General features: G+C 32.9%; 1 protein-coding gene across 1 annotated transcript; it reads left to right on the top strand.

Annotated features, from left to right (window-relative positions):
• Positions 1–5,241: 5,241 nt before the first annotated feature.
• On the top strand, positions 5,242–12,223 carry LOC143240080 (uncharacterized). The gene is made up of 5 exons (XM_076481925.1): positions 5,242–5,980; positions 10,134–10,329; positions 10,875–11,003; positions 11,533–11,597; positions 11,989–12,223. The coding sequence occupies exons 1-4, from the start codon at positions 5,457–5,459 to the stop codon at positions 11,536–11,538; spliced, it is 855 nt and encodes a 284-aa protein (XP_076338040.1). The 5' UTR covers positions 5,242–5,456; the 3' UTR covers positions 11,539–11,597; positions 11,989–12,223.
• The last annotated feature ends 1,859 nt before the right edge of the window (positions 12,224–14,082 follow it).

The following is a 14,082-nucleotide window of genomic DNA, read 5'->3' as shown; positions in this document are numbered from 1 at the left end:
CGAAATATAAAATATATAATTTCATTATTTCAAATTGGTACAAATGGCGCTAGGAATGTAATTACTTCGAACCTTAACGAGACTTACATTCCTGCATTATATAATTATTTAAGATTTTATAATAATATACGTTTTAATTTGTTGTAAGCTTTAAACATGATATATAATAATATGTTCTCACAACTTTAAAGGAAGGTTTAACAACGAATATTATTTCACCCTTATGATGTATTTTTCCTGTGATTGGACGAGAAACATCATGTAGTATGAATTATTTTCAATGTTGCATTGAATTCTGGACAAAAAATTGCGCCAATGTTATCCGGTTGTCAGGGCTAAAGCCATAAGTCATATCGAAGCAGACGTTTGCAGTAGACATTTTTTGCAACACAGTGTAAACACTCTGCTTTATTAGAAACTAATTACAAACAAGTTACTCAAACTAGTAAAATGTTATATTTTATGACATAAAGTTTCAATCACTCACGGATGAAGAGTTGCAGAATTCTTCAGAGAGCAGACGACAATCTTTCGCAACACGGTGGAAACATTTAGATTTAATTTACAAACAACATCAGAAATCTCGCCAGCATTCTTGGCAAATTTTATGCTAACTTTAAACAATTGCGTATTATTTATTATAAGCTATATTTAAACGTTGTAATTCAGATATTAACTAGAGCGAACTTCCAGTATTAATTATGACATTAAAAACAAAAGTTTTAATAAGAAAAGTCTAGAATTTCTAGATAGTTCTAAACATATAACGTATTTTTTTTCTTAAATAATCGAAATTAGATTACAAATATGAGATATCTGTAAAGTATATATATTTTAAGATGGAGAGTTGAATCAGTCAGTGTGTTTCCTTGAAGTAGTTGAATTTATTTTGTTATCGGCATATTGAATTGCTTCGTACAAATAAGTTTATTTGTTTTACATTAGTTAATGTCATTTATAACATGAGACTACAACAACTTACAGCAGTGTTCTAGTCTGTAGAAATGTCAAACAAGGAAATAAACTAGTATGCGATTGTTATATGGACTGAAATTTGAATTGTTTTCACGAGATAATTTCAAAGAATCCATCAACGAAAGGACAACATTACAACACTTGGTGTGACAAGTAACATACTGTTTTGTTGAAAATAAAATAGAGCTTTGAGAACAAACAAAAAGAGACTGACAGTTTAAGCATCAAGAAGAAATAGCTAAAAAGTTAACAAAAAGATATAGAAGATTAAACAAAAACCAAAAATACATTTACAGAAAATTATAAGATCCAGAGGAAAGAGAGTGGAGTTATGAGAAAAAAAAATGTACTTTTGACGAAGTATAAAAATGAAGCTGATTGAAGACAAGATCAATGAAACTATTGGACATGCAGAGAAAAATGGAAAGTCGTAGTGACAAAATTGAAGAATTACAACAGGAATGTGGTGACAAAATCTACGATGTCAAAAACAAAGTGCATAAGAACACAAGCGAAGTAAAGAATGACACGCATTAATGATGTAGGAAAGAGTATCATTGAAGTAGAAGAAATCTATGAATTATTAAATGTGAAGAGTAAACCAGTTACACTTCTTTTTGCATTAGTTCAAACATTTCAGCAGAAAATATTACCTACTACTAGAAATGGAATAGAAGAAATAGTTTTGTCTACATCTATTACCACTACTGTTGTATTACTTGTTACTGAAGGATCTTTTTGGACTACTTCAACCATTAAAATTCTAAACCCAATTCCAGAAGTTAGTTGGCCAGTTCGTCATCGGCTGATAGAGAAACGAATGAACTATAATGGTTAGGTATTATGGGTGTCATACCAAGCTCAGTTTGAAATCAGTTCCAGAGTAAAAGTGTGAAGACCAAGCTATAATCCATGTTGCCATTTAAAATTACCTTCTTTGACAGCATTAATATCCTTTCAGCTGAGAGTCGCAACATTTATCATTGGTGACCACCCCATTTAACAGGCTTGAAGTGTTGCACCAGAAAACACTACCAAGCAAAAATGTTCAGAATAAAATATGAAGGAAAGAAGAGATAATAATCAAACTTGCAAAAGATTGGAAAAGGCTAGTCCAGTTATCTTACCTGGATGCTGAATGTGAAATCATAGATTCGTTGGTATGTGACCTCATCATAGCAGATGAAGATAGAATTAGGCTGAAGCAAAGTAGGTGTACCTCATTAAAGGACACTCTGCAGTTGTTGATGGGTCTAGATTTCACTAAAGTTTCACATAACTGACCGAAGACGCCATCTTTAAATTATAGGATCATCAGCTAGAGTAGTCAACTCTGCTGACTATAGCAATTGTGTATTCTCGAAAAGAACATATGAAATATTCTCATATCTAATAATAAATTAATTTTTGGCTTAAATTTACATGTAATATCTCTATACATAACACTACGTAACACAAATTTTGTTCCTGGATAGTATATGCTATTTCTTAATTGCTTATATTGTAAAGTACAGCAAATGGCCATTATTCTCTTTAAACTTTGCTTTTGTGACCTGGATAATGAAATTTAGAAATTAACTTATTTTCTATGTAAAAAACGGGCAAATTTGCAAATTTTCATTTACATAAGGTCTGAATAAAACAACATATACATAAAAATTTACATGTATTTATACTAAAGTCATACAAAAATGAACAAAAATGTTTAAAAGTGAGTAGTTATTCGAGATTTGCGACTGTAATGTAAATCACTTTCACGTATCAGTCCCCAAATGTAGTCTCCCATCTTGTTTTCGTTATACACTCCCAGGTCACGAAAGTAAAGTTTGAAGAGAAAAATAGGTCTTTTCCACTTACTTTAGGCATAAGCAATTGGGAAATAACACTTTCTGCCCAGGAACAAGAAAAATTAAAAATTTTGTTACATAGTGTAATTAAGTGTTTGTTTCCTTCAGTTTATTGTGCTGAAACTATTCATGGTCCTCATATATTTTTCGTTGTTATTTATTACATAAGTCAGAAAAACAATGTTTTCGATTGTCACCCCAAAACGATTTCAGTCTATCGAATTGTTTTAGAGAGCAGCATGTTACCCTCATGATATGGTACCATTTAAGAAATGGGGGTATAACAATAATACCAGCGAAACTAAAAAACCCATCACCGATAGTTCTATCACAATCTTTCATGCATTTAAGTAAGTATAATACCAAATGAAACTAAAACGAATCGATCATCAAAAGCTGTATAACAATGTTTCATTAATTTAATTCAGTATAATACCAAGTGAAACTAAAAAAACAACAACATCACCGGAAGTGGTATGACGATGTTTCATCAATTGAAGTTGGTAAAAACAATGAAACTAAAACAGTCACCATCAGTAGTGGTATAAAAATATTTTAATTTTAAGTTTAATAATATCAAGTGAAACTAAAACAGCGCCTACATCGGAAGAACAAGTTATGTGCAGTTTTCTGACTAACTTAGTTTTATTTAAAGTAATATAAGCGAATATGCTGAAAACTGTCAAATTAAATGATATAAAAAAAGCGACTGATACAACACTTGAAATACACGATGAGAGAATAATAGATGTACACTGTGGGATTACCACAGCTTTGTTTATTGAAACGTGTTAATAGTACCTGAAAGGAGATTGTTAAGATCGTCAATGGTAATTTCTTCAGGCATTCTGTCAGCATAAACAACTCCATTTTATTAACACATCTTACCTGTCAGTCAGTTTACCTCTTAGAATGTTCATCATTAACTTTACGTACTTTTCTCTCTCTTCGTATGGATCTGGTTACTGAAAACCAGGGAGGGTTAGGTGCGTTTGACCTCTTCCTCTCTCCTGCATGTGTTGCTTATGAAGTAATGCTATTTTATATACTACGAGAAAGTCAGAGCTAATTACGCGTATTTGCTCTGCCTCCTTTGAAGGCCATGTCCACTCGGTTAAGTAAAGTAACATCATATTCATCAAACATACTGCTGCATATAGTCCTCTACTTAACAAAGATTTACAATGATGTTTTAGTATTATAAACACATTTAAGTTAAGATGAAATAATTTCCATAAACACCCTACAATAAATGACTTAAAATTATGTTAGATTTCAAGTGTGCAGCGATATATATTTACGAGAAAATTTCTTAGGGCTATTAACACGCACGTTAAAATCCGGGGTTTAATGTTCCTGGTAGTAAAAACACGGATGATATAAAGTGTATTTTTTTTTGCTAAAACAAACAGAAAATTATAATTTTTTGCAACTATATAAAAACAAATAATGGATTCAGAGTTTGTGTTAAAAACTGATCTTCATTAAATCCAGCATGAATTATTGCAATGTGTCGGTTTGGTGCTTTACATGTCTAACAGATTTATTAATTACGTAAAAGGGAGTGAACCATCCTACGAACACTTTCAGTGAGGAATCTCCGTTGTATAAATATGTTTATCCTAGAACACTTAAGTTTCTTGGATTCTGTCCATAGGAGACATTGTTATTGTATGTTATATTTTTAGTTCGCTTTGTTCACGCTAATACATGGTAGGGCGCACATACATCGAGCACAACTCCTGGCACAAAAACAGTGGCCCCTAGTGCTACTTGATGATACTAGTATTGGATTTAAGTTTCACGTCCGTCTCTTACGTAAAATATGTCTGGCATAGAGAATAAAATATCCTCTTACTTATGCCTTTATAAAGCGATCACCTAAAACTTTTTTTGTACAATAAAAATCTAATTTATACAAATTATTATAATACATTCTGGCATGTTTCGTTATTAAACACTCAAAATATTTTAAGGCCAACTATCAAATAATGTGTAGGTGTGTTTGCATAACTTCAGATAATAAGTGTTTTTCTTAAAGTGGAGGTATTTTACCCACAATGCATCGCATAAAACAGTTACTACATGTATATGATAAATTGAATAGTTCTACAACGAGGATATTAACAAGTATACAACGTATTTAATAAACTGTATGTTTAAAGAAGGACCTACACGAACATATTAAATCCAGACTATGGGAAGTAAAATTTACATTTTTATTTTCTAAACTGTCTTCCCTTACTTGGTTATTTTTGGTAACGACCTTTTTTTTCTTTCTTTTATTTGAAAAGTAAATAATCATTTATCATCAGAACAAAGACTGAAGAAAGAAAACAAACCCAAACTTATTCACCATTCATCAAGTATTGAAACCAGTTAGTTTAATGTGCAAGATCTGTAAATACCCTGAGCTCAAGGATAACCTCAGCCAAAAATAAAATACAAACGTATCTTGCGCTCGGAATGTGACGTTACGTTGGTGTGCAGATCGAGGGAAGGAAGCAGAAAAGAGCTTAGCTGCAGCGCTGGCTGGTAGAGTTAGATTCCGACAGGGCACTGAAGCTTGTATTTAAAGCTAGTCTGAATCTCTATAACTTGTCAGAGAGTTCGAAATACAAGTTAGGGTTAACAATGGCCCCCAAGGGATTTTGGCGACGACCCCTTACTCAGATGTACAATCGAAATTATCAGTACGGGACAGGCTTATACTCTGGTGCTCTGGAGGACATAGAGAAACGCTACTCCGATTCCATGTCTAGAACTCGCTTTGCAGCTGACCGACTGGACACTGGACTGAACGTCCCCACCGAAACGTTAGCCAGAAGTCGTTCTCCTCGAGCGGAGATTAATGCGGCTACTACTAGCCGTCCTCAGTCCTTCCATGACACAACCTCCGCACCTGATACTTATGACATCAGAAAATCTCGAACATTCGACGACTTCGATTCTTTTCGGAAAAGGGTTTTAGAAGAGGAAAACCCATCTTCTCATGTCTACTTCCCCCATCGTTCCACTTACTATGGGACATATAACATCGAAGAAGATGCTGAGACCCGCGGGAGGGGACAAAGGAAACATCAGGAGTTTTCTGACCTCAACCCACACGAGCCACTATCTAACCCAACAACGAATTCTGCCCAGTGGATGGACAGATGGTACGTGATAACTTCAGTGCAGAAAACTAAAGTACTAAAACATTTATCTGGCCGTAGTACTGTTATTTTTATAGTTTCATAAGTTTAATTGTGTTCTCGTTTACAGGCATTTTTGTATAAAACAGTTTCAGTTTGATCCTTTATGAACAAATAATTAATATTTTCCTAACCCTTCATATCCATATTCTTCCTGTTTCCTATTTTGTAAAATAAAGCTGAAATAATTCTTTGATAGATTGTTTAGGCAGAGTGTTCATGATGCAACTTTGTAGAATGGACAGCAGTTGCTGAAATAATTTATGTTAAGCTGATTGAAAACATACGGAAACAAAATTACCGACAGAAAACATAGCCATATCCTATTTAAAACTTACATTCCTGGGACTCGAATAAACAAACAAATTCCAAATTGATAACTTTAGGTAGTGAATAACTTTCTAGAGTTTTGTGAAATAAAGTATTCGTTAGATTTACAGAAGTGATGATTTGTTGACTTATGTGTAATTCAATTTTAATAAACGTTCTATTTTTGATGTAATATATTAATAATTTTTAATACAGTGCTGCACATAGGTAAGTCAATCGACGCATGACTAGTGCAAACTACTGTATTTAGGTAACTCAATCGACGTATGACTACTGGAAACCACTGTGTTGAGGTAAGTCGATCGACCATGACTAGTACAAACTGCTGTATTTAGGTAACTCAGTTGACTCATGACTACTGAAAACCGCTGTGTTGAGGTAAGTCAATCGACCATGACTAGTACAAACTGCTGTATTTAGGTAACTCAGTTGACTCATTACTACTGAAAACCGCTGTATTGAGGTAAGTCAATCGATGCATGACTAGTACAAATTGATATATTGAGGTAATTCAATTATTGCTTGAAGGGTAATTAATAGCTGTCGTAGTGATATAGCTCAATTCACACTTATGATAACTCTTGTTCTGATGTAACTAGACCCACAGAGACGAGTTAGCTCTATTTGTTTTATTTAAGTAACTAAATCCTCTCACGACGAGTGAAAATTGTATATCAGAGAAGGAGTTCTGTTTGACCTAATTGCTATATCGTGATTTTACAAGTCAAAAATAAGTAATATTGAAAACAATTTTCGAATAGTAAATGGGAAACACGCGGTAAAGTAAGTTTGTATATAAGCACGTAGTTTTCAGGATTTTAAGTGTTTTTTTTATAAACCAGAAAGAAGTTTGAGAAATAGAATACACATGCTAAGACTGGAAAATCGTGTGGCAAAACAAAATACTTAGTACAAGAATTAGCTATAGTCATCAACACACACACAGCTTCAATAATAGCTTTAGTTAAAATTGAGATCGATAGTTGAATAATCTGGCATGGTGGTTAGGGCTTTCCTAAGCTGCTACATCAAACATGCTCGTCCTTTAGCTGTGGGGACGTTATAATATGACGCTCAATCCCATCATTAGTGGTAAAAGAGTAGCCCAAGCGTTGATACAGATAGCCGTCGAATAGCAAAATTCAAAATAAATTAGCAGTTTTTAACTCGGTAATGTATGTATTTTAACCATACATTTACCAGTGACTGTAAACGTCACAGAGCGTTTGGACAAATAAGAACATTATACATATAATAAACACGCCACAACCAGATGAAGCAAAGAGTTGATTTTTTTATATGTCTTCGTTACGAATCCATAATAGTTCACCGACAATGGTGATTCAAATGAAGATCTGACTTTATATTTGAGTTTTGTTTAAATTATTATGTTTGTGTGTTATTACAAAACTCGTAACAAACAAAATCATGGACTCGCGTGCATGGGCTTAAATAAAGAGCAGTCCACATAAACCCCACTAGTATTTAAGGTCTAAGATAAATGGCATTTTTTCTTTTCTTTATAAAAAGGCTGAACATATGTTTCTAAAAGGTTTCAACTGGTTTATAGAAATCTTAAGAACTGAAATATGAAGAAACCGAAAACAGATTTGAAAATTACCTTCGTTTGACTTTAGAGAGGCAGATAAAGAACTTATCTGTTCTTTATACTGTTATACTGTTCATATCATGGATTAAATTGAATATAATGTACTGCTCATATCGTTGATTAATTTAAATACAATATACTGTTGATATCGTGGGTTAAGTTAAACTCATATTATTTATATAGTGTATCAAGTTAAGCTCTTTACACTGTTGATGTCGTGGGTTAAGATAAATACAACATACTATTGATATCGTTGGTTAGCTTAAGCACAGCTAATTACTGATAGCATGGTTTAAGTCAAACATACCTAATTATTGATAGCGTAAGGTTAAGTCAAACTGTTAACTATTAATAACGTGATTTAAGTTAAATACAGATTCATGGCGTATTTTAAGTTAAACACAGCTCACTATTAATAACGTGGTTTAAGTTACGTACAGATTCATAGAGTAGTTTAAGTTAAATACAGATAACTACTAATATTGTGGGTTAAGTTATACCCAGTTAACTGCTGATACCATAGTTTAATTTAAACACAGATAACTACTGAAGCGTGGGTTAAGTGCAGATAACTGCTGATAACATGGATTAAGTTCAACACAGATAACTACAGATAACAGGGATTAAGTTATACACAAATAACTACAGATAACGTGGATTAAGTTATACACAGATGACTACAGATAACACGGATTAAGTTATACACAGGTAACTACTGATAGGAATTCTATATTAGCTTGGAAGCTAATAATTTCTTGCTTTAATTCCGGATAAGATGGAAACATATGACTACAGACTGGTAATCTTTTCCACTATTAACTAACTACCAAGAATGTGAATGTATTTTTAGCTAGTCATAGTCGGTCGTGCTTTTTTTTCTCATGATTTGCCCGAGAAAACAACCTTTGCTACCACACATCTCAGCCCTTGAAATAACTTCCTGTGTAGGTGAGCTTAGTCAATTTAATAGCCGGAGTTTTACTCGTTGTGTGTACTTTTTAGTTAATTTAATAGCTGGTGTTTCACTGCGTGTAAGTTTTGTTAATTTAATAGGTGGGATTTCACTGTGTGTAAGTTTTGTTAATTTAATAGCTGGGGTTTCACTGTGTGTAAGTTTTGTTAATTTAATAGCTGAGGTTTCACGTTAGCGGTGATTTAATACCCAGTATTGAAAATAGCTGTATAAACAATGAAGAATGTTAATTATTTGTGTCAAAACATATACTAATGTATTGAATCAGTTGTGTAGTGACATAATGATAGTCTGTCATCCAAACTCAGAATGTGCCTCAACGGTAACGGTTAAAACGGAGTGGTCAGACACAAATACCCCACTGTGTAACTTGGCACTTAATAACAAACAAACCGAAAGTAGCACGTCGGTACATATGTGTCTATATATAGCCCTTAAAATTTGTCACTCGTGATAAACTCAGTAACAGTAGCGTAAATCCTAAGGCTGCATAACATGATTGTAAAAATAAAAACTTCAGTTGTTGAACCCTACGTTAGCAGATATACATAAAACTATGATGATGGTGTGTGTTTCAGTAAGTGTTATATAAGATCAGAGAGTTAATCGGTCCTAACATAATTTTTATTAATGAAACTTGACTTAAGAAACCAGGTGGTAAAACTGTACTAATATCTTAGTTATTAACGAATTTTACTGAACAACACCAGCTTTGTGGTTTCTATTGTGACTCTAGCAATGATTAAAATTGCTTAAAATTAATTCTTCCAACAGACATGATAACTCATCAACAGATGAAACAGATTCTGCTCGACTTATAACTCCTGTAACTCACACCTCCGTCCTTACCAGTAGGCATTAATAATCCAACCAACGAAGGAAAAACCTGGATGGAAATGTGAATCCTACAAAAATTACCTCAAATTGGACGTACGGTTAAACTTCTTAGTACCCAAGGGAAACTATTGTCCTTTTATCCATGCAAACTATATTTACGAGGCTGTGAAGAGGTTTATTCTATCAGACCTTTTCTCTAGTTGGCTTTACAGACAAATTAAAGTTGATTTACGATGTATTTTGTATCTACTTTCTAAACGTATAAACAGGAATCTTTATGAGATTAACATTTTCCTATGTTTGTTGTCCATTGTAACTAAAATTCATAAACAAATCCATGCTATTTCAATAATAGAACTTGGTTACAGCCGTGAACTACAGAAGCAGATAGAACAACTGACACAGCGCGTGAGTGATGCTGAAACAAATGTGAAAACTGAGGTAAAGGAGATGAAAAACAAGATGCAAATGGAGATTGTAGAGGTTGGAAGGTTATTGGAAGAAACATTGAAACAAAATGAGGAACAACAGAAAGTAATCAAGAAACAAGCTACAAGATTAGCTGTAAGTAAAATATATAAGGATATAACTATTGTAACAGAAACAAGACACAAGATCAGCTGTATGTAAACTATATAAGGATATAACTATTGTAACAAAAACAAACCACAAAATTAGCTGAACACCCTAAAGAGGAGTTTTTTTCTTAAATGAACTGCATAACAAGTGTTCAGATCGTGCTATTTTCTGATAGGCAAGTTATTGCCTCAAAATGATTCAATGTAAGTTGAAAACTTTCACAAGTTTTACTGATTTAAACTTTAATTTTTTATGTATTAAATGTTGTACCTTTTATTGAAAAAATAAGTTTTTAAAAACTCGAGTTTCTCAGTATTACGTTTAAATTTCACCTATAAAATATAATTATACTTTATTATATAAAGTAGCTGTTGCACATGTTATTTGGTTTAATATGAAATTTGTATTTACTTTTGTTTGGGGTGTTATTCACTAGATAACCCAGAAGTTTTGGTTGCATATGTAGGCAGTGATTTACACGCTACGCACATTATACAAGATTATTAAAAAATATATATGTTTATTTTTAGGAACTTGAATCTCGTTATAACGAAGTTCAGCGCCATCTAGAAGAAACCAATGAACTTTTAGCTTCATCTCAACTTAGATGTAAGACCCTGCATGAAGAAGTTACCAATTTAAATCGTGTCATGGACTATGTAAGTAGAGGTTTTACTATGTAACCCATTCACTAGCTTAATATATAAAAATTGTGTTCTGAATTTACTATTTAACAGTGATAACATGAGAAAGCAGATAAGTAATATATAAATTAACTATTTGAGAGAGAAAAGTGTTATTAACCTGAAAAGGTTGTTTTGACTTTACAAGTGATACACAAGAGAACTTAATTAACGTTACACCCTTATGATAAGTTTTGATTTACCTTTTATCAAAGAAAAACAGGATTAAACGTCACATTAATATCTTACCCTGAGAAATAAAAGAGCAAGTATGGTCTGACGGGATTGGAACCCATGACACGCACAATGGGAGTGCAATACTATGACTCACAAAACCTTTTAGTTAAATTTATTGTTGAACTGGTATTGACAATAAATAAGTTTTAAAACTGCTGATGAACTGGAATTATTATATAAACAATTGTTCCAATGCATCTAATTCAAGGAGTATTTCTCACTGGTGATAATTATTTTATTTTGTATGACTGTATATTTTCTTTCTCAGTGTTAGGACAATCCTGTGACGTAGAGCAATGAGAAACATCAGTTATGAAAGTTTTAGTTTAAAAGGTAGGTAATTATTTTTCATTGAGAAGTAAAATAATATTTTCATACGCGTTGTCAAGTAAAGTAAGTAGGTTTCTCGAATAAAACAATTATTTTGAGCGTGTGTTTAGAAGTATTTTTATAACAATTAGTATAATAATTTTTCAATACCATTGTCCACTTATTAATTGTTACCTAAACGATAATGTTTTAGTTGAGTATAGAAGTTAGATTTTATATATGGTCCAAAATTTATTTGTTCATTGCCTATAGTAAATTAATACACAAACTATTCTATGGAGATACATTCGTAGGAGGATTTTCGGTTAACTGCCTTTAATGAGAATAATCAGTAGTACAATTAAATTATATTTACAATACATTGAAGGAAAATTAATGTTGTTGTTTTTTTCAGAGATCCAACAACTGCAACTAACTCAATCATCCTCACCCTGTAAAGCCTTGACGCTATCTACCCCATGGATTGATAAATTAGTTTTAGGATTTCCGATTTTAAATTTCTTTCGTGACTTGCAAATCAAACGACTGATTGTTTTTTGGGTGTGTTTTAGGTTTAAGCTTTCACTACTTCCATAACATGATCATTTGTAGTATTCTAGTAAAGAGAAATAAAAGATGCAGTAAAAAAACTCGAAGAGCTGAAATGGCTAAGCCTAAGAACCCTACAGACTTCACTGTTTACTTAAACTGTCATAAGTACAGAGAAATAATACAATATTATTTCAGAAGTCATTAAATGAGTTGATACTCAGTAACTTTAAACAATTTATCATTGCTTAAAAGAACTGACGATTAAACTAAATGAATTCATTTGATTTATCAGTTTGATTATATCATGTAAATGTCACGAATATTAAGACCTTCGTGTAATTACATTAAACTAGCATTTTTTCAATACCTTATTATAACCGACAGAAGTTTTACGAAAATTAGAAAATTTCTTCTGAATTTTTTTTTCATTTAGTACTTAGTCAAGTGATTCGGTAATACATTTTAAAAGTGTTAGGACAAGAGAATACTTTGCCATACTTTCCATTTCATGGGGTTGATTCTTCCATACTATTACAGAATGTAAATTACAACACTAATTCGTATTGACAGTTGAATGAACCAAGGTGAGAATACCTTCTTTCGTATTCCCATATAGTTGTCATGAGGGTTCTGTTTGAATGAGCATACTGATCAAATTTAGTGTTTGAAATAACCGTTATGGTGCCCCATGCAGTGTCTTAACTACATAGAAAGAAGCCAGCATATGGTACTGGTATACACTGGAAGAAATCAGTTTAATGGCACTCCAGAAATAAACTTTGGATAAACACTATTGCTAAATGTTTATGATCATATAAATCTCATTCCCAATAAGAGGAGCTTATGAATAATAAGTAGTAAACCCAAAGTAAGTACAACGAAGGGTAAAAACACACAAAAACATTAGTGATATTTAGGACGTTATTATTTTATTACTTACCTCTTTCTGACGAAGTTCAGCAGGATACAGATGTGTTTTCTAATCGTTAGACTGCCTGTATTTGGCGTTAAACTAAATAAAAAAAATTATTTTTTTAAGTAATCGAGTAAAGCGCGGACCTTGGTTAACGTGCCAGATTAGGGATCACGAGAGCTATCTGCGTTAGCCGTCCCTACTTTAGCAGTGTAAGACTAGAGGGAATGCAGCTAATCATTACCACCCACAGCCAACTCTTGGGCTACTTAATATTTTACCAACGAATAGTGGGATTGACCATCACATTATAATGCCCCCACGGCTGAAAGAGCGAGCATGCTTGGTGCGACAAGGATTCGAACCCGCGGCCCTCAGATTACGAGTCGAACGCCTTAACCTACCTGGCCATGCTGCCCCTTGAGAATTTAAGGTAGAAGTAAAAATCTCATGTCAGTACGAGGCCATTAATTTATCCCTAAATATTGGGCTACATTTTTACTGAGGAATAGTGCAATGAACTGTACATGCTCCCTATTGTCGAAAAAAACAGTATCTTGCAAACACACGTAATTAAATAAGGTTTTATATCCGTTAAATATTTTATTCAACAAAACATCTTTCAGGAAATTCCAACTTTAGTGAGTAAATTTTGACAAAGCTTTAAAAATTCAAAGATAAGGCCTCATATATTGTTCGGTGCATATTATATGAATGGCTTGTTTAGACGGCTTTTACTCCTACAGTCCTGCATCCATTATGTCTTCTTCCCTCTCTCAGTATCTTTTCAACAGATTGGTGTGGTATATTTTGGTATTCCCGTCTAATTTCACTTTACTGTCCATTCTGTTGAAAACTTGTTGCACTTCAAAAGGATCTTTCCACTTCAAGGTGAATTTGTTGTTGTTAGTGTGTAGCGGAACCAAGACCTACTGTCTGACCTAGAAAGTCAATCTCTACACAGAATAGAAGTGCTCCCGACTGATGTGCCTATGATGTGATTAGTTTTACCACTAGAACCGTTACCACTAGGAAAGTTGGTGT

This window comes from Tachypleus tridentatus, chromosome 13 (assembly GCF_004210375.1).
Source record: "Tachypleus tridentatus isolate NWPU-2018 chromosome 13, ASM421037v1, whole genome shotgun sequence".
NCBI classification, from domain to species: Eukaryota; Metazoa; Arthropoda; class Merostomata; order Xiphosura; family Limulidae; genus Tachypleus; species Tachypleus tridentatus.
This window is presented reverse-complemented; position numbering and strand designations above follow the sequence as displayed.

What these genes read in the sequence shown, in the direction of transcription:
- LOC143240080 (XM_076481925.1), top strand. Translation starts at nt 5,457, where the DNA reads ATGGCCCCCAAGGGATTTTGGCGACGACCCCTTACTCAGATGTACAAT. An exon ending in GCCCAGTGGATGGACAGATG is followed by an intron (nt 5,981 to 10,133) that starts GTACGTGATAAC and finishes ACTTGGTTACAG; the next exon opens with CCGTGAACTACAGAAGCAGA. An exon ending in AACAAGCTACAAGATTAGCT is followed by an intron (nt 10,330 to 10,874) that starts GTAAGTAAAATA and finishes GTTTATTTTTAG; the next exon opens with GAACTTGAATCTCGTTATAA.